We start from the raw sequence: 19,197 nt of genomic DNA, 5'->3' as shown, positions 1-19,197 counted from the left end.
AAACGGGACATGCAGAGGAGGAAGGTAGGTGAAGCAAGCATCTCTTCAGGCCACTCGTCTTCAGCTGATCATGACTCCAGCAAGCTAATATTGCCCTGGGATGTCCACCAGGAAAATCATCTCCTCCTAATGATTTTGAGCCTGGGAAACTGGGCAGACAGGTGGCAGTAGGAATTGCGCTGGCTCGAGAGACCTATTGGAAGGAAACTTGGTATTGAACACTACCATCAAGAAGTGTTGGGAAAAGGAACTGTGCCTCGTGTGTTGAAGGACAGCCTCCGACAAGATCACTGTGTGTCTGGCCCCTACATGGTATGGGTAGTGTCCACGTATGGTACAAAATGAAGCAAGTGAAAGAGTGATTCAGCCAAAATAATCCTCCACAGAAGCTGAACTGCATTTGCAGACAACAGGGATGTCTGCACTAAGCATTCCAGGTACAAGGGTTCTGGCAGACGTGGCGTCTCACAGTGCCACCTTCTGAACCGAGGTCCAAAATGAGAAGGCACAGGCAGCAAGCCTGAGGAGATCACACAGTGATGGCAGGTTTTTCTCAAGCTTGTGCTTTATTAAAAAAGAGGCAAAGCTACAAAACTGGTAGCCTTTTCTTTGAAGACCCTTACTACGTGCTTCAATGAACTTAGAACAAAAGTTCCTGGGGAAGATGGAGAGGGAGGATTTCAACCTTACCTTCCTGGACTTTTACATGGATGGAGAGGACAGACCAACCCTTCCTACTCTTAGTGTCTGCAAACAGAAGTGAGTACTCAGAAAACCCTTGGGCACTACCGTGACATGAAATGGTCCATGCTTTCCCACAGTGAAAGATTTGAGTGACTAGTTTTATGGGTTTCCCCCCACTCCTTGTAAATCCCCCAGAGTGTCTGCAGGGTGGTAGGAATGTTTGGAATATAATGATTTTATCCTGATAAAAATGAGAAATTTTGAAAGTATTCCTTGTTCCAGAGCTTTTGTCCAAAGTATGTTGCAAACTGCGAGACAGAGCTGAGAAGTGACCCCTTGTCACTTTTCAGGAAAGAGGGAACTTTACAGAGAACATGGTAAGCTCATGAACTCTATCAGCAGAGGTACCTCATGTAGCAGTGCAAACTCCCATGAACTCCACTTTCACCAGATCAAAGGCCGTAGAACTACATGAACTTCCATGACCTTCTCTGGAAACGTCTGAGCTGATGCAGGAGTTTAGGCCAGCCCAGCAACCAGCCCAAACTTGTTGGCTATTCAGATTTTCCACTGAGGTAACAAATATGGATCTTTAAGAAGTAAAATGAGATTTTAAAACACCAACTAGCAAATTATTGTGCCTGTGAGAGAGAGCAAGGATGACTTAAGGATGACATAAGGATGAACAAGGATGACATACAGAAGCCACAAACTTTTGCAAGGGATCACAGAATCATAGCATGGCTTGGTTTGGAAGGGACCATAAAGCTCATCTAGTTCCAACCCTCTGCCATGGGCAGAGACTTTCCATTAGACCAGGTTGCTCAAAGACCCATTCAACCTGGCCTTGGATGGAGACCTTCACTAGGATCTCTGAGTGAAAGGGAAACTCACGTGAACACACTGCTGCACAGCAAACCCAGCACACTAGGCCCCTCACTAATTCCCACCAAGTCCCTCATCCTAGGTACTCACAACATCGGCTCAGTTAGATGAGCTCTATCTGCCTGCAAAAGTGTCACAGCTCAGGAGGCACGGAGGGATACGGCAAGACTGAGCAAGCTGAGCACAGTCAGTGCCACAGCCCTAAGGATCCTTTCTACCTGCCATTGCCACTGCTGTTGGGACCTTGCAAGTACACTGCCCTTGGAGTAATGTTTGTCAGGAAGCCCCCAGCTCTTTTTGAAGTCCTTGCGGCATACCAGACATGCCGTTTAGCCTCCCAGAGCACCTCTGGTCCTTCCAGGGAAGCAGTTCCTCATACCAGAGTCAAGACATCAACAAAACAGGAGCTTGTGCGGGCCAGCTTCCATCAGTAGGCTAGGTGAACTTCTTTGGCCATTGCAAGTGCAAGGACTAGTTGCCAGGTTGCACTAACCTATATCCAGCTTCTCACATGTGCAGCTTTGTCTCAGCTTGGGATGTCATTCCCTAAAGATGCTCTCAAGTTGTTGATTTCTCTTTTCTCTACCTCCTTATCTCAGTCTTTCTCTCCTCTAGGAGACCTTGAAGAGGTCTAGTCCCCTTTCCTTCTGTGTTTATGTTATCTCTCTCAGCAAACCCTTTCTTGTCTGTTGTGATGTCTGGAGGCCTTTCTGCCCTTGCTAGATGGATACTTTTTTACTTTTGTCTCTTGTGAGGCCAGACAGCCCTATGGAGAGAGACCAAGATGATTGCTGTGCACTGAGAACCTGTCAATAAGTTCTTTGTCTTACTGTATGAAGCACAAACTCCACTGTTAATGTCAGGAAGACTTCCGGAACAAGCAAGGATGGCTGACCCCACTGAGAGCTTGTACAGTCAATACCAAAGAACAGAAAATCCAAATGGCATTGAAGAACTTGGAAGATGTTCTCGCAACAGTGAATTTCTGCGAGCACCCCAGTAGAAAAGTGCACTCCTATGCGTGACCTCTTTAATGATAAACTTCAGATGAAACAAAAGAAGTTTTAGCAGCACATTACAAATTTCTTAACCACTCTTGGCTGCTGCAGTTATTTGAGATAAGGTCTGTTTTCAATGACCAACTAACGCCAAAAGAAATCCTAGTTTCATAACGCAGGGCGGTCTAACAAATGATTGACTAGTAGTGTTGACTAAGCCGTGTAATCAAAAACCTGCTATTGAACCAACATAGCCCTTCTGTATATAAATTTGGGCTCCGGCAGCCAGAGTCACTCCCTCCTGAGCTGCAGAAGCAAATGGAGCTCCTGGGAGCAGCCACTATTGTCCTTCTAGTTTGCATTGCTTGCCTGCTTTCTGTTGCAGCATGGAGAGGGAAGTCTGGAAAGGGGAAGATGCCCCCAGGACCAATTCCCTTCCCATCCTAGGTAACGTGCTGCAGGTGAAACCAAAGAACATGGCTAAAACCCTCCAGAAGGTAAAGCTACTTTCTTCTCTCTTACGTTATTTTCTCTTACTTTATTCTATGGCTGAGAACCATGTACGACCTGTGCATGGGGACAACATGTGGCTCTAGCTTGATGAGTGGCAAGCCTAGAGGAGCAGAAAAGTGGTAGGGATCTCAGCTTCTCCCCTCACTGCTATTGCCATTGTTGTTCAGGGCCTGATAGCTGGAAACCCTCTCCACACCCAGAATTATCATGACAGGACTGATCTGGACACTGCTGGTCTGTGAGGCTGCACTACCTGCAGTGGGATGCAGCAGCAAGGCCACTTTTCAACTCCTCCTCCCTATCTGCTCATTCTCTCTTGCATTTTGACAGCTCAGTGAAGAGTATGGACCAGTGTTCACAGTGCACCTGGGCTCTGACCCAGTGGTGGTCCTGCATGGACATGATGTGGTGAAAGAAGCCTTGGTTGATCGTGCGGATGAGTTTGCTGGCAGAGGACACATGCCAATAGGAGACAGGGCTAACAATGGATTAGGTATGTTTGCTGATCAAGCTCCTTCTGAGGAGAAGGGAAGGGATGAGTATGCATTCGGCAGAGCTGGAGTTTATTATACACAAGGGAAGACTGTGGGGAGTGAACAACGGGACCCACCTGGAGAAGGGAAGGGAAGGCAGAGTGGGCTGTGATTGTTGGCTTACATGAGCTAATGAGGATAGCAGAGAAATGAAGCTGGATTGATACCAGTGAAAGGGTAAGCAGCAGCAGCAGCCACCAGTTGCAACAAGGGAAATTACATGTTGATATGAGTGATGACTTGTTTGTTCACAGGGAGGCTGGCTATGTGGTGAAAAAAGCCAAAAGCAGGCAGCTGGGCTACAGGACCTCCAGAGATATTCTCCAAACCACAGTACTGACACCACCATGTCAATGCTGTCACAGGGACAGGATTCACTGTCACCATGAGCCTCTTCATTTCACACGTAGCATGCCCAAGCCAGGTCTTTCCTCTTCCTTCTTCCTCTGCAGGGATTGTGTTTAGCAACAACGAGGAGTGGTTGCAAGCTCGGCGGTTTGCTCTCAGCGCTCTGCGCAACTTTGGAATGGGGAAGAGGAGCATTGAAGAGAGAATCCAGGAGGAAATTGAGTACTTTCTGGAAGAGATTGACAAAACAAAGGGTATGGTCCATTTTTAATACAGGTTATGAGTGCAAAAAACAAAGACTGTATTAAGGGACCCATCTTTTCAGCATAGAGTTGAAGTTCCCATGTGTCTGGTCTGTGCACCAGCTATGCCCCATTACAAAGCAGTAAATAATTCCATAATCATGTACTGTTCTTTTTGGAGGACCCTTCTGTGTCATTGAGAGACTGTGATCTGATATTTCCTCTAATAACCAGGCCTCAGGGTACCCACAGTAGTCATAAGTAGCCATAGATTTGGGTTTTTTTTTAATGGTTTGTAACTTATCTGAAATCACAGGAACACCTTTTGACCCAACCTTTATCCTGAGCTGTGCTATCTCCAATGTCATATGCTCCATCGTCTTTGGGAAACGATATGACTATAAAGACAAGAAGTTCCTGGCCCTGATGAACAACATGAACAACATCTTTGAGATGATGAATTCTCTCTGGGGACAGGTACATTCAATAGCCATTTCACAGTGTCAATATTCTCCCAGGGGAGCAGGAGGCCTCCCTCCCAATGAAGTTGCATTTCAGTCTTCTAACTAGGACTCCATCAATGCCCTGCTGCACAAGTGGGAATTCATTCAAGAGCAAGAAGCATCCTCACCAATGGAGTTGGCTTTGCCAGCTAAGTGCAGCTTCCCCCTAGTCCTGAACATCCTTCTTTTCCACCTTTGAGATTTCTACTGCTACTAAGCAAGACCCTACCATGCTGTCAGACTGCCCAGCCTCATACTTGTGCCCAGCTTCATACTTGCGCCAAGCCTTCTGCTTGGCACAGTTGAGAGGGTTGTGGCCTTTCTAGGCTTTTTGCTAATATCAAAGAAAAGAGCAATGATCATGCTATGGACCTTCCTGTTTCTTTCTTTTCAGCTCTACCAGATGTTCTCAAACATTTTGGTTTACTTGCCTGGCCCACACAACAACATATTCAAAGAATTTGATTCTCTAAAAGCCTTTGTGTCAGAGGAAGTGAAAATACACCAAGCCTCCCTAGATCCCACTTCCCCTCGGGATTTCATTGACCTCTTCCTCAACAAAATGCAGGAGGTAAGGAGACAGCATAGAGCCCCAGCTCAGCCCCAAATACACCTACACTGAACCCCTTCCCTCTCCTAACACAGGCATTAGGATGACCCCTTCCCAGGCAGCTGCGCTGAGCTGTGGGAAGACACCAAACCTCAGATACTAACTCTGCTAGAGCTTACAGCTCTGGGTCTACACACTCACCAGCCACTTCCTGTAGCTGCTTGGACATCAAGACCTTCATCTGCTCTCACCAAAACACAGGGACATTTGCAGTCTGGTCTTGCAGTTCTTTCATTAGAAACTAGCCAACTGGCAGCTGGCATAGCAAGTGAAAAGAGGCAGCTACATAGCATTTGGTCAACAGCTTGAAAGAAGATTGCTGTGGGGTTGAGCTTACTGCATAAAGACAGCATTATAATGCCCCAGATGGCTGCTGCACCTTAGCGGAGAAATGCAGCAGCTCTGGGTGAAAAGGCAGGCCTGGGATGACACAAGAGAGGGCCACTTTTCTTATCTCAGCTGGAGCAACATCCCAGCTTTTTCTCTAGGAGAAAGACTGTCCCAGTTCCACTTTCCACATGAAGAACCTGATAACCACCACCTTCGACTTGTTCATTGCTGCAACTGAGACAACTAGCACCACCATAAGATACGGGCTTCTGCTTCTTCTTAAACACCCGAAGATACAAGGTACCAGTCTGTGACCTCTTCCTCTTTAGCTGTTCACCTGGGCTGGGCACGTGTCCAACACCACAACTTTTCTCCTCCCTTTCTCATATTTTATCCAAATGGGCAAAGTCCCTGCACCATCTTTCCCCAGGGTGGTCATTAGAGATCCCTCAGCTTCACTGACATCATCATCAGCTACACTCTCCTCACGGCCCGGACCTGAGTGTGTCCACATCTTTGTCTTCCAGTACTCCTATTTAACCAAGTCACTAGGAAGACATTCTTTGCAGGGGCTGCAGTGGAGGTGTGTTCTAGTTGACACCAAAACCAGCATCACTGCTCCTGTCACCTGTGTTCTTTGGACAGCTTAGGGCAACCTGTTTAGGTAGGTTTGGTTTTCTTTACCCATTTTATGGTTTGTGCCTCTCATGACAGAGAAAGTTCAAGAAGAGATTGACCAGGTCATAGGACGATCACGAAGACCTTGTGTGGCTGACAGGACCCAGATGCCCTACACAGATGCAGTGGCCCATGAAATCCAGCGCTTCATCTCCCTCATCCCCATGGGCCTCCCTCACACTGTGACTAAAGACACACGCTTCAGAGAGTACGTCATTCCAAAGGTTAGTAGGCAAAGTGTGGAAGAGCAACTCTGCCCAACACCTTTGTTCACTTGCCCTGCAGTTTCACCTCCCTGTAGAAATACAGTGGGTTCACAAAAAACACAGAGCAGTGACTCCTCACACAAAAGGCAGCAAAGCTGTGGAACTGCTCACCACCCTCCAGGAGAGACAGTAAAGTCAGTTGGTAGTTGCTGAGCACGGAGAGCCCCTCAGCCACAAAGTGCTGGAGCCTATCCTGGCTATTCAAGGGAACAAGAAAAACCTGTTTGCCCTGTGCTCACACACTGCTTGAGGCAGTCACTACTGGCTACTGCCAGAGGCAGGACTAGAGCAACCCAAGACCTGGCCTGGCTGGCTACGGCAATGCTCATTGCTCTTCTGGGTGGCCGTGGGAAACAGTAGCATGTGGCAGTTGACATCTTGATTTTCAGCTATCTTGTACAATCAAAACGCAGGACCCAGGGATCTGCTTAGCTTCCACCTCTTGTGTCATCACTGCTGGATTGTTTATTTCTCCCTGCCCATGATCCACACAAAAACCCCACAAATGGTCCGGAAGAGAGAAAGAAGAGGATCCTGTCAGGAGAAATTTATCAGGAGAATGTAACAGTGCTTTATTTCCACAACCTTGTGTGCTTTTGCTTTTGGGATCTTGCAGGAAAGAAGGAACATGATGCATCTATAAGTTCATTATTGCGAAACACTAAGAAGAAGAGTTAGATAAGGCGTCCCCAGATGACTAGAGCAGAGTGAGGATAAATGATGTGAAAGTGAGAGGAAGTGCTCAGGAAGAGAAGCCAACTGTCCCTTTTGTGACATCTAGCAGGGTCTCCCTAAAGCTGCCTCCTCAAAGGAGGGGTCCCCAAAGGGAAATGAAACATGGGTAGGGCTGTGCTGGGAAGCTGAGTTTTCACTTGGCAGGCAGTCAGATTAAGTGATCCAACTAGACTCCCCTTCATGCTCTCTTCCTCTTGTGTTACCTCAGGGCACTACGATTTTTCCCATCCTCAATTCTGTCCTCCATGACAGTAAAGAGTTTCCAAACCCAAATGAGTTCAACCCTGGACATTTCTTGAATGCGAATGGCACCTTTAGGAAGAGCGAGTTCTTCATGCCCTTCTCAGCAGGTAAAGCGCAGGCTTTCTCTCTCTTCCTCTCTCTGTTGACTTCCTGCTCTGGCCAAGCATCCTGTCTTTCCCTATAACACACACTCCCTCTCCCTAGCATGGTCCTCTTGGTGCTTCCTTGGGGCTCACTGCTCTTTGGATAACTCCTCCGTATTGCTATTCTCCTTAGCTGCATTTCCCATCTTGTTTGGGGCTTCTCAAACCTCCTACTAGGAGTTGCCAATATAATGATACAAGTGGGACCCACTGACACTTTCTAAAACACCTGTCACCTTCCTGCACAGCCACCAGTCATCCTTAACCAACCCGTCTTTCTGTTCTTCCTTCACATACCCAATCAAACGGCCAAGGGTTTTTCTTCAACAAACTCTTCTCTTGCAAATGTCCTCAGTAATCCTAACGGTCATCTCACTGCTATGGGTGTATCTGGTAAATAAAGCTGTGCAACACATCTGCTTAGTACAAACTCTGGTCTAGTCAGCAGAGTGCTATTTGCTGTTTTCACTTCCAGGGAAGCGAATATGCCCTGGAGAGGGCCTGGCACGCATGGAGATATTCTTATTCATGACCACCATTTTGCAGAACTTTACCTTGAAGCCTACTGTCAACCCCCAGGAAATCAACATAATCCCAGTGCTGAGTGGGACAGGCAATGTACCTCCTGCCTACCAGCTCTGTGCTATCCCCCGTTGAAAAGCAGAAAACCATTCTCTGCACTCTACCACTCCTTCTCCTGGGTAGAAAATTGACTCTGTCCCAGCTGAAACCAGGACACATGTCCCTTAATAAAAACAATTGCAGGAGCATTGGCCCACCTTTCCAAGGCCTCCAAGAAGGCAGCCCAAACACAGGTACAGACATAGAGTAGACGCCTTCAAAGCCTCCCAGAACTGCTCCATCACATCTCAGGGAGGCCTTGGGTGTCATTATAGCCTGTTGCACTGATACTCTGTCCATGGGCTCATTGAGTGCAGTGGCTGCATCAAACAGCCGATTTTCTCACAAATGGCTCTTGCCATGACATGTTTCTCCTTCAGCATGGGCCCCCCAAACCAGCAGCGTGCTTTGCATGTGGATACCGCTGTATGTGTCTTTGTTAATGACCCAATAAAGAAAAATCTGTTTGAAAAGACTTGAGCCATAATTTTCTTTGGGTTAGGTTGGTACCTACATCTGCTGCTCCACTGCAGAGTAGGTCTGCAGTGCCTGTGGCCAGTGCCCTGTGGGAAAGGCTGTGCCTACAGGGGCAAGGCTCCTGCCTGCTTCATCTGCTGGACCCGTTGCTGCTGCCTTCAAGGACCCCCTGCCAGTCACAGCACGAGACCAGGCAGGAAGACTCGCAGTGCAGGGTAGGAAGAGGGTCCTGCAGCCTGGGGGCTTTCTGTAGCTCTATCTGCTGTTCTTGGGGCTGCCAACCCCGCTACCCACAGCTGGACAAAGTATAACTGCAGCATCCCTCCTAAAGCGGTGCGTTCAGAGGCTGAAGTTCTGTCTGCCTTCACCCTCTTGATGGGAGCCATGGCTGCTCCGGAGGCTCCTTTCATGTCTCAGACACGCTGTGGCCTAGCCTTCCCACAAGCTAGGAGTGGGAAGCCTTTGCTACGGCTCAGCCCTGTTCTTCTCCCACCAACTCCCCCTTCTGCTCCCTCCCAGGCATTTGCCAGTACAACCTCCCCTGTCACTGTGGCCACTCAGCACCCTGCCCTGAATCAAGGTGGGGCTGCTGAGGGTGTAATTTCTCTGGATGGTGTCTCTTGCCTGAATCACACTTTCACTCCACCTCCCAGCTGAAAAGCCTAGGTCTAAGGAAGAAAACACAGTAGCGAGACACCACTGCAGGTAAGGAACAGCTGAGAACTAAGGGAAGCTGCCATCATGGGGGCAAAGTTCTGCAGCTGGAGTTGCATTTTTATTCCAGTTTTCTTGGGCATTTCATTTCATCTCAGTTATGGTCTGGACTCCTTCTGTCAAATGAAGAGCCTGTCTTCATTTCACTCAGAGCCTGAAGGAACTCAGGCACCTGAGTGGTAAGGACTCCAACAAACTCTCTGGCTGCTCTTTTCTACCATCGGTATCACTGCAAGGGTTTATATGTTCTTTATTAAAACAAATTAATTTAGGGGGACAGCAAAACATCTTTCCCAGAGAGGTTGGGTGCTCCAGGGGAATCTGATTTTGCTTCCACATCTTAGAGACATCATTTCAAACAGCCCTTCCCCCATCCAAAGTCTCTTTCCCGTTTTCCATAGAATTTCATGTACGTGCAAAGAGAAAACTCTCACTGCCACCGTGTGATCCTTGGTGGATTGTGCCTGTTATTTCTGGCCCCAGCCACTATTTGGTGGGGTTTTTTCAGTGACAGGATGGATGGTTTTCATAAATGGATTCCACCACAGGTGTCTCTCTTCTGTGTTTCTGCATCCTCATGGGCTCTGGTTGTGTCTGGATCTCCAGTTTGCAGTGTCTGTCTTGATCTTCATTTACATATGTATTTGTTGCTCCCTGCACCATGGTCATATAAAAGTCAGAATTTCTATGATGATTGTCACAAGGTAGTCAGAGACCTTGTGAGTGCTGCAGAGAATACAGTACGCAAGAATTTCCACCTCCCTTTGGAAACGTTTAGCAGTATTTTGAAGAACTATCACACTTGTTCACATCTTGGGTTCTTCCCTCCTTCGCCCTCCATTTTTGCTCATGCAGAACACAGCTATAATGCCTGCGCGTTCTAAACCAACCGCAAACCACTGTTGGCCTCTTATTTGGGATTTCATCAAATGGACAGACATGCAACCAGAAATAGCAGTCATGTAGGAGCCCCAGGCAAGCATGGGGAAAGAGATCACCATGAGCTCTGTACTAGTTTAGGGCTACTCTTAAAGCCAGTCCTGCATTTGGTAAGTTGCTCAGCAGTACGCGTATTATGTTGCGAATCCGTTAAGAGATGACTTACATTTGGATGTCTGGGAGGGGATGATTCATATTCATGTTCTTCCTGCCCATCGGGATGTTGATTCATCTGAAGCAAAGAATAAAACATTGGCAAACAACAACTATCTATACTTCACAAACAACTGCATAAGAAGCACAGGGAAGTGAGAAAATGGTCAGTTACTGGACAGCTCCAGAACTCAGGACATACTCAGGGGATAAATAACCACACAGGAAATAATATTTGGGATAATATCCAACATATTCTAAGCTGGATGCCAAAACACTCTTTAATTAGGTACAATCACAGTATTTTCATATGAGTTTCTCTTTTATCTTTATGAAACTTTAACTCTTAGTCTGAGGTCCAGCCTTTCAAAGATAGAGCAGAGACAGTTTGAGTGCCAAGGGATGTGGTGCTGAACTTGCAGAGAGCTGCAGATGATGTTGAATAAGGTTTCTGACACAGAGGTCTAGGCCTGGATGTAGCAAGGCACCTAGGAGTGAAAGGTAGTCACCTGATTCAAGCTGTAGTTCTTCCACTGAGTAACACAGACCACCACCAAGATGACTGCAAGGACCAAGGTCACAATGCTGGGTATCCCTGCGGCTACTCCAACAACCCAGGGCTCATACTAACTTACAAAGAAGGACAGACTAAATGCATGCAATGTGATCCTTTAACTCTGTGCTTAGTAGCTGGGTGAGTGGCTACCATACAACATCAAGAAAAGCCAATGCAAGCAACAAAACCACAGCCCTGGATCAAAACAGTATCGCCCAACACAGCTGTACTGCACACTGAGACTGACAGAAGAAGAAGAGGTTTGATTTCAGAAGGAAAACATTCCATGTAATCAATTGCATTAAATAATGAAACAAACTCTTACCCCAGAAGAACAATCTGCCTGGGCAGTTATGCTTCCAGATGTGTGTGCAGAAGTCTAGAAATAAGACGGTTATAGAACATTTACAAAGAAGTGTTTCATAGAAAGCAAGCAAGGAGAAAGGCTAAGTGAGCAGTTTCAAGACTAAAACCAGCATGTGGTCAGTAACACATGGAGCACCCAGCTGTCCCCTGAAGTCATGGCCTGTACTTGCCAGTCATAAGCAAAAACCCAAACTCTGGTCCTGCCAGCACTGGTTCTAACTGAATGGGAGAAATATGTATTTTTCCTGAAAAGGAGGCTTGAGGCTGAAAGAAAGCATATGCAAAGCATATACAAGAGATAAGCATATACATATGCCAGAGAAAGCTAGATTCAGAAGGAAAAACAGCACAAAGGGGAATGGGAAACCCCAAGAAAAGATGCACTTTTACCACAGTCTTCTCTCTGTCCTTACCAGGATGCTGGAGGCAGTGGCCTCCACAGCCTTGCTTGAGGACCAATCAGTGCCTCACAGATGCAAGGTGTGTAGTGCAGGGCACTGGCAAACCTGGTGTACCCCAAATGAAACTTCATCCATAAAAGCAACAATTTCTCTTCCAGAATCCCATCCCACAGCTCCTACAGGTAACATGACAGTGAGTCGTTAGTTGGTCTTCATCCTATGCAATGTACTTACTGACTTTAGAGTTGTGTTGTAAAACGGTGAGAAAGATGTCTCCTGTAGAGAAACAAAGTAAAAGAAAATACAATAATAATAATAATTAATAAATAATGATGATGATGGTGATGAAGAAGAAAACCAGAACAGAGTATTAGCTATTGGAAGATGACCCTGGCCAGGTGTGGGAGCGGGAAGGGGTGTTTCTGAAGTGACTGGAAATGGTAGCATGAGAATATACTCATTTGAGCTGAACAGGGAAGGTACATTCCAGAGAAAACAGAAGCCATGCCATGCTATTGAAGAAAGTGATATGAGGAAACATGAACTGGTTTGCCCAAGTTGTTTATATCATGGAATACCTCTGAGTAATCAGAGCCTGTCATTTAATGCACTTACCCTGACAGCTCCAAAGTTGGAAAGGGTAAGGCTGTTTAACCCCACTATGGCTTGGGAGCTGAAGTTCAGTGGTAGCTTCTAAAATAGCAAGAACTTGCACCTGCAACCTTTGAACCCCAAACTAATCACATGTGCCTGTGCCTGTTGATTCAAGCACAGCTGAAAATAATAGAAACACATTAAGTCCTCCCTGACCAAATTGTCTACACACTTAGAGAGGAGGGTATTTAGAAGAGTCTTTGCTAGATAGATTGTTTATCTGTCAGGGACAATGCTAAATGGGAGGAATGCAGGAAAAGGCTTGGAGGCAGTTGAAAGCTACTCTTAACCTCTTTTATTGACGCAGCTCTACCACTGGTAGCAATGCTGGGTCCATTACATGGTGAGTTCTATTGGCAGCAGGGGCTGCCTGCAGGGATCGGTGCTAGTGAAAGAAGATCAACAGAGGTTAGAGAGACCAAAGCCACTAATCTATCATTTCTGTTTGTATGCCATAAGCAAGTAACTTTTTGCTGTGCTCTCCTAGCTCTGCTATTGAGCTAAGATCTGTTGAGAGCATGTTTTCCATGAATACTCATGGAATTAATTAATTATTACATTTCAGAGGAGAATGCTGCTTTAGCCTCAGAGCCAGCTGACTGCTGGAAGGAAGGAGATTTCATTCCCAGCCACTCTCTCCTGGCAATCTCTAAACAGCGAGCTTGTGTGTTTCAGCAGATCCCATCTCCCAGGACAGGAAATCTCCTTAAGAAGGGCCCATTGCATGATCCAGGACACAAGCCTCCTCTTTTCTTCAACTGCCCCAAAACCAGGCAATAATTCCAGGAGAGAAAAGCTGGGGCGGATGCTAAAACCCAAGCAGGTGTCAGAAACCATTAGCTGCACCATAAAAAAAAAAATGCAGATCTAATGAAGGGGCCATCTTCATTGATCTGGTCAGGGCAAAGAACAGGGAAGGTTAAACACTCCCAGGGAGCTATTGATCCAGCAGATTAGATTAGCTGTCTGGTGGCCTCACCTCTCCTGCACTCTGACCTCCCTACTGCACTTCCATTCAAACAAGACCCAACTTGACAGGACAACTCCCACTCACCATTTCACTCTTCTCCTTGAGAAATCCCTGCACGTGTTAACAGCAGACTGCCCAACACCAGGGTTAGTGACTTTCTCTTCCTGCTAAAAACTGAACGGCAGACCTGCAAAGAGGAAGAGGCAATGGCACTTCTCTTGGGCTGACTCAGACAACCTGGCTAGGTCACAGCACACCTGACTAGAGCCAGATCCCAGCCAGGGCAGGGTCTGGCATGCACCTGGGAAGCTGGGCTTCAGGGTGCTGAGGACTCCGCCCCTTCTCTGCCAGCCCCACAGCAAATAAAAGCGCTCCTGGCTCCCAGAGCATGTTTAGTATGTGCCACAGAGGAGTTGCACGGGAATTCTGTTTTTGCTTTCTAAGGTTAGCACCTCATCTGCCAGAGCACATTTGCTGGAAATGCCAGAACAAAGTGGAATATTTCCACTGGCTTGATGCTGAGACAAAGGGCCTGTCGCATCAGAGGCATTGTTCTTTGAAGTGAACTGTACTACTCGGTACTCATGTTTTTAAAGGATGAAGCATCTTCTGGCAGACAATGGATATTTCCTTCAGCAACACACACATAGTGACTGGATGGTCCTTGGGTGCTTTCTGAAAACTTAAGTCCTACTTCTAAAAGTAAACAGAGAAAATGAGGACCTGCCATGTCACACAGCACTGATGGCAGGCAATCAGTGTGGGAAGAGACATTAAGGGAACATGATAGCTGAACAACAGGGAAGATATAAGCCTGCAAAAGATCTTTACACATACAACAGATAGATTGTGCACACAGTAAGAATCTGTCACTGCAATTGCAAATGTCTCTGTTTCTCTAGCAGATGTGACTCCAGTTCATATTCCACCTTCTATTTTACCTCCAATTTCCCACCATCTTCACTTGAACTGTGTAATTTCTAATGCTACAGCATTGCTTTGGAGTGTAACTCTCTGTGCAACTGAAGGCTGCTGGTCCTGACTTTGGAAATTATGTCCACCTGCTGACCTGACTGCAGCCTCATTCCAAGGTCATACTGTGCCATGATAGGTGCAGGAGGCTACATGGGGATGCTTATTCCTTCATCACACCACAGGAAATCTGGTGGTGGGAAACACATGTACTGGGGAAGGAACACAGACATCCTTAGCAAGCAGGACAGACATCAAGCAGAGGACAGAAAGAGAAAGAAAAGCATGCTAAGTGCTGCCCAGCTATTAAACGTTCAGCTACTGTAGTGAGAGTACAGACCACGGCTTTGCAGTAAGAAACATCTGCTTCATACTCATCCTGCTGTCCTTTGCACAGGAGTTTCATGCCTCAGAGTCTTGGGGACCATCCCCTGTAGTGTGGTAAATACGTCTCCTCTTTTAAGGTCTACTTATGTACTTATTCCCAAATTCCTGATGCTTAATTACTGCCTACCTGAATCTCAGCCTAATAAAGCGTGAGTGCAGAACTTGCAACAACAATGTAGCCCTTTGGCTGATCAACTTATTCCTTTGCCCCACTTCCTAAATGCTATCTTGATTGCAAAAGCCAAGATAAAATTAAAGGCTCAAGGAAAAGTTGTTTCCTGCAGAGGGTAAATCCCATCTGGTATTAGCAGTAGACACAAATAACAGTTGGCAGAACAAGGAATGTATTAAAAAATTCCCTCCCCTTGAGGAAGTAGTAAATGCATGCACACAACACAAGCTGCAACAAAATCCACAGTCTTTAATGAATGCAGAGACTCATTATGGGCACAGGTACATTTGTGATTGCCCCCATACCCTCCTCTCCTCCCCCTCTTAAAAAATTATTTTAGTTAGTGAAATGTAAAATCACACAAAGACCAGGGTACATTTACACACATTAGAGGGACCGACATTTTTTTTCTTTTTTTTTTTTACGAAGAAACTTTCAAACATTTAGAATTATTGACTGTTAAGCCCAGTCAGTACAGCAGAAATATTCTACATAGATCATTGGTTGAAATGCACAGTACAACAGCTGCAAGCACACTGTCACAAGAGACACCTGCATGAATGCTAAGCGTAGTAGATCTGTCAAACAGAATTGCAGGCATCTACAATGAGCCAGTCTGGGAAAGATGTCAGAACATGGAACAAAGATGTTAACGTACATGGGAAGCTGCTACGGTCACTTCTCTCCGGAGTCATTGCTCCCAATAGAGAGCCAGGAAACTTGAACCACTGCTTACCACCTGAAACTTCTTTCTCATTCACAAGGATCAGTGTCATGCTTTTATTTCCAGACCCGAGTCACTGTGGTTTTGCTTGAACAGGGGCAAGGAAGAGAAGGACTATTGCAGACCCCATCTAGCCGAGCTCACTTCCCCAGACCTGCATGATCAAACAACTTGAGATCAGAGTTCTTGCCTGTAAAAAGGCCATAGCATTTGAAAAGAGGAACAAAACAGAGCCAAAAAACAAAACGTGGCTTTATACAGCCTGCAATAAAGCTATAGTCAATGGTACAGTATCGTTCACATGACACTTATTAAGGCTTTGACTACTGGTCTTCTACATGCACATTTTATATACATATATTCTTGTGTGTGTGTGTATAAATTACTTTATTTTTCTTGTTCTAAGCAAGAAAATATTTTCATGCATTTGCTTCTCCTAATATTCACAATACTTTGACAATGTTCTGTTCAAGGACTTCTGGAGAGGGCTGGGTCTATTTTATTATCTATCTGGAAATGCCCTCATCTCCAGGAATGCCATTTGTGCCTGACTAGTGCTGGCCCTACATTTCTCCACAGTCATACACCAGAGAGGAGGTTTCACCCCGGAGCCTGACAGTACATTGGTTATGTAAACATAGTAATCCATGGATTATAAATACTTTATTAAAGCTAACATACCGCAGCTTTTAGCTCAGAATTGCCCATGACTGCCTTAATGAAATATCATTCAGAATAAAGTCGTTTTCTTCTTTTCCTCCCCCACCCCCACACCCCCTCCCCATAGCAACAGTTCAATTTACAGTGGTTTCCTCAAAAGCAGAGTTTTCACTACCTTTTTCCCAAAGAAGTGCCAAGCTACCTGTTAATTCTGCAAGCTCATGGCTTGATAGCTTCTATGTACATAAATAACTGCAACACAGAGCATGTCTGAGCCTTATAGCTCAAAGTGCTTTAGTCACCATCCTGCTTGTAACCCTGCCATGAAGTTAAGAGACTGGGCCATGAGCCAGCAAAGAGCTGGGAGGAAGCAGAAATCAGCACAGCTCTCCCATTCCTAGTCCCATGCCTGGAGCTCACACATATTTGACAGGTTTCACCAGCTCACCAGAGCTGACCTGCAGCATGGCCTCTGTCCCTCTGCCTCACGGACACCATGACTACCTCTGGCCCAATATTTCCTCTGGTGAGATGCTCTGGCTAGCTGATGTTGAATAGCACTCCTAGGTTGTAGTGGGGAGCCCTGGAGAGAGCAGCTTAGCTGTAGAAAGGAAGGGCTCCCAGGGAAGTGGTACTCAGGAAAGGAAGCAGTATAAACAAGGCTAAGAAAGCTAATGTGGGTGGAGTAAGCAGGAGAGATTCTGTATTTCAGATAAGGCCTGAACTGCTGCTACAGCTCTCTGAGTTGCATTGCTTGGTGGTATAACTGAAGCATGCTGTCAGCGCTCTAATTACTAAGCTTTGCCACTGTCACACAGTCATGCCTTGCACCCCACCACAGCACTTTTCTGTCAGCTACCACCCTTCCCTTGGCCACTGCATTGAAGTACTTCCATTCAACATATACCATGACAATTACTGCAATTCAGGCATTGGGCCCTTCTCATTCACCATGATCCAAGTAGTTAGCAGCCCTAAGGGGACTGTCTCTGTGCCCCTGCCTAGCTCTCAACCCACAATAACCAAGACAATAAATAGACAGGACAGAAGCAGTGATGGAGTTCCAGCCATCTCGTTGTTCACTTATTGCACAGAGTATTTTGGGCTGGTAGGGGAGAGTAGGGAGCTTACATACTCCTTTGAGAAATTTCTACTGGGTGGCTGTCCACATCACCTGCTCCAGAAAATATGTTGAGACAGCTTGTGTGTACAGGATGCTTAGGAAATGCCACCTAGAAACAGGACACACAAGAGACGAAGGGTTTTCTCAATTCAAGCTCAATCTTCACTCAGCCCCACGGCAAGCTGTGCAAAATACAATGTTTATGCCCTGACAGGTATGATTAGAAGACAATTTTTGGTCCTGGGTATGTTAACAAGAAAGGGTCATACTAATAATCGCAAAGGCAAACCTTTGAGTCTGGATTTAGTTTTAGTTACAGAAAATACTGTACACTGCTTTTGGCCAGGTGCACAGAAGCTTCAAAGGAAAAAAATCCACCAAAGATCACAGTTAAATGCTTCAGTCTTCAGACAGGGAGTGTCTGTGAGGAGCAGTTAAACTACTTTCTCATGTGCAATGCATCCTGAAATTTGGTACTTATGTATTGGGCGTGAAAGCCTTTCTTGTTGATGGTGTCATCTGTGTGGAATCGAATCATGATGGAATCCCCTGCAGAGTAGATTTCTTCCAGAGGCTGCAGGAAAGGAAAGAAGACACAGTGGTCAAATCTGCAGGCTATATAACTGTCTGCACTATGATGCTAGAGTTTAAGCTCATAGTGAAGACAGACTGGCCATTAAGCACAAAGACTGAGTGCTCAGTACCTCCTGCCCTGCTCTGACTTCCTGAGCATATTCCCTTGCTCTTTGTATGCTTGCCTTTTATGTTTGAAAACTGATATCAGTCACTCTACAGTCCCAGTTCTTCCACCTGTTTTTTTTTTGGTTTTTTTTTTTTGGTTGGTTGGTTTGGTTTGGGGTTTGGATTTGTTTGTTGGTTTTTTTCAGTCTTCTGAGTTTGCTTTCATTTGTCCTTATCTTTTCAGGAAATTGCACAGTTCAACTGGACCGCGTTCAACAACTGAGATTCTCCCAGAGTTCATTAGCAGCAAAATATAACTTAGTTCCTTATCTTACATGATAACACGGGTTATCTCCCCCACTGCTGTGACCTGCTCCAACTTCCCTGCCTCCCTGTACTCTCTGTGGGACCTACTCTTTCTCAGCCATTCTCCATTTGTCAGTGTGCAGGTAGGTAGATTGCTACCCTGCTGCCCTGAACTTCTTCACACCAAGCTATCTTTTATGTTTCAGATCATCTCCCCAGTTTGCAAGGAATGCTTCCACACATGTGCTCCCTGATGTCTCTTTTTAAATTCATTCAGAACCCGCTCCATTTAATTGCTGAAGACCTAAAGAAGTCATACTCGCTGGTTTTAAAAACCACACACCAATACTTATTACAGAGTCATTCCTGTTAACAGGGACACAGATAACAGTTCAGGAGACAGCACATCATCCTGGAGTTAACACGCAGCTCTGCAAGTCCTTCCACCCTTTGCCACAGCGCAGCTGCAATGTGATGTGGCTTCAGGCCAGAAGTGACTGAGGATGAAACTGGCCTTTGGAAGAAGTTTCCCACATTTACACAACACTTCAGTGGCAGTCCCATGCTGCTGCACATGGACCTGGGCTAAAAAGGGCAAAGCAGTCAGCAA

General features: G+C 46.0%; 2 protein-coding genes across 11 annotated transcripts in view; one reads left to right on the top strand and one right to left on the bottom strand.

Moving 5' to 3' along the window:
• Positions 1-2,856: 2,856 nt before the first annotated feature.
• LOC130608085 (cytochrome P450 2C8-like) overlaps positions 2,857-19,197 on the top strand; it is a 219,385-nt gene continuing 203,044 nt past the window's right edge. Inside the window, exons 1-9 of the mRNA XM_057425736.1 lie at positions 2,857-3,064; positions 3,411-3,573; positions 4,066-4,215; positions 4,520-4,680; positions 5,101-5,277; positions 5,805-5,946; positions 6,361-6,548; positions 7,534-7,675; positions 8,187-8,391. Coding sequence (XP_057281719.1) covers positions 2,954-3,064; positions 3,411-3,573; positions 4,066-4,215; positions 4,520-4,680; positions 5,101-5,277; positions 5,805-5,946; positions 6,361-6,548; positions 7,534-7,675; positions 8,187-8,368 — 1,416 coding nt within the window. The 5' untranslated portion in view covers positions 2,857-2,953 and the 3' untranslated portion in view covers positions 8,369-8,391. The remainder of the gene's footprint in view (positions 3,065-3,410; positions 3,574-4,065; positions 4,216-4,519; positions 4,681-5,100; positions 5,278-5,804; positions 5,947-6,360; positions 6,549-7,533; positions 7,676-8,186; positions 8,392-19,197) is intronic.
• The window catches only part of TLL2 (tolloid like 2), a 93,995-nt gene continuing 91,394 nt past the window's right edge, over positions 16,597-19,197 (bottom strand). For all 10 annotated transcript variants that reach the window (XM_057425725.1, XM_057425721.1, XM_057425724.1 and 7 more), the window contains one exon: positions 16,597-18,174. In XM_057425725.1, the coding sequence (XP_057281708.1) occupies positions 18,040-18,174 (135 nt within the window). In that variant the 3' untranslated portion in view covers positions 16,597-18,039. The remainder of the gene's footprint in view (positions 18,175-19,197) is intronic.

The sequence above is a fragment of the Pezoporus wallicus genome, unplaced genomic scaffold, assembly GCF_028554395.1.
Source record: "Pezoporus wallicus isolate ANWC-B61680 ecotype Strahan unplaced genomic scaffold, APGP_CSIRO_Pwel_v1 contig_7892, whole genome shotgun sequence".
Taxonomy (NCBI): domain Eukaryota; kingdom Metazoa; phylum Chordata; class Aves; order Psittaciformes; family Psittacidae; genus Pezoporus; species Pezoporus wallicus.
This window is presented reverse-complemented; position numbering and strand designations above follow the sequence as displayed.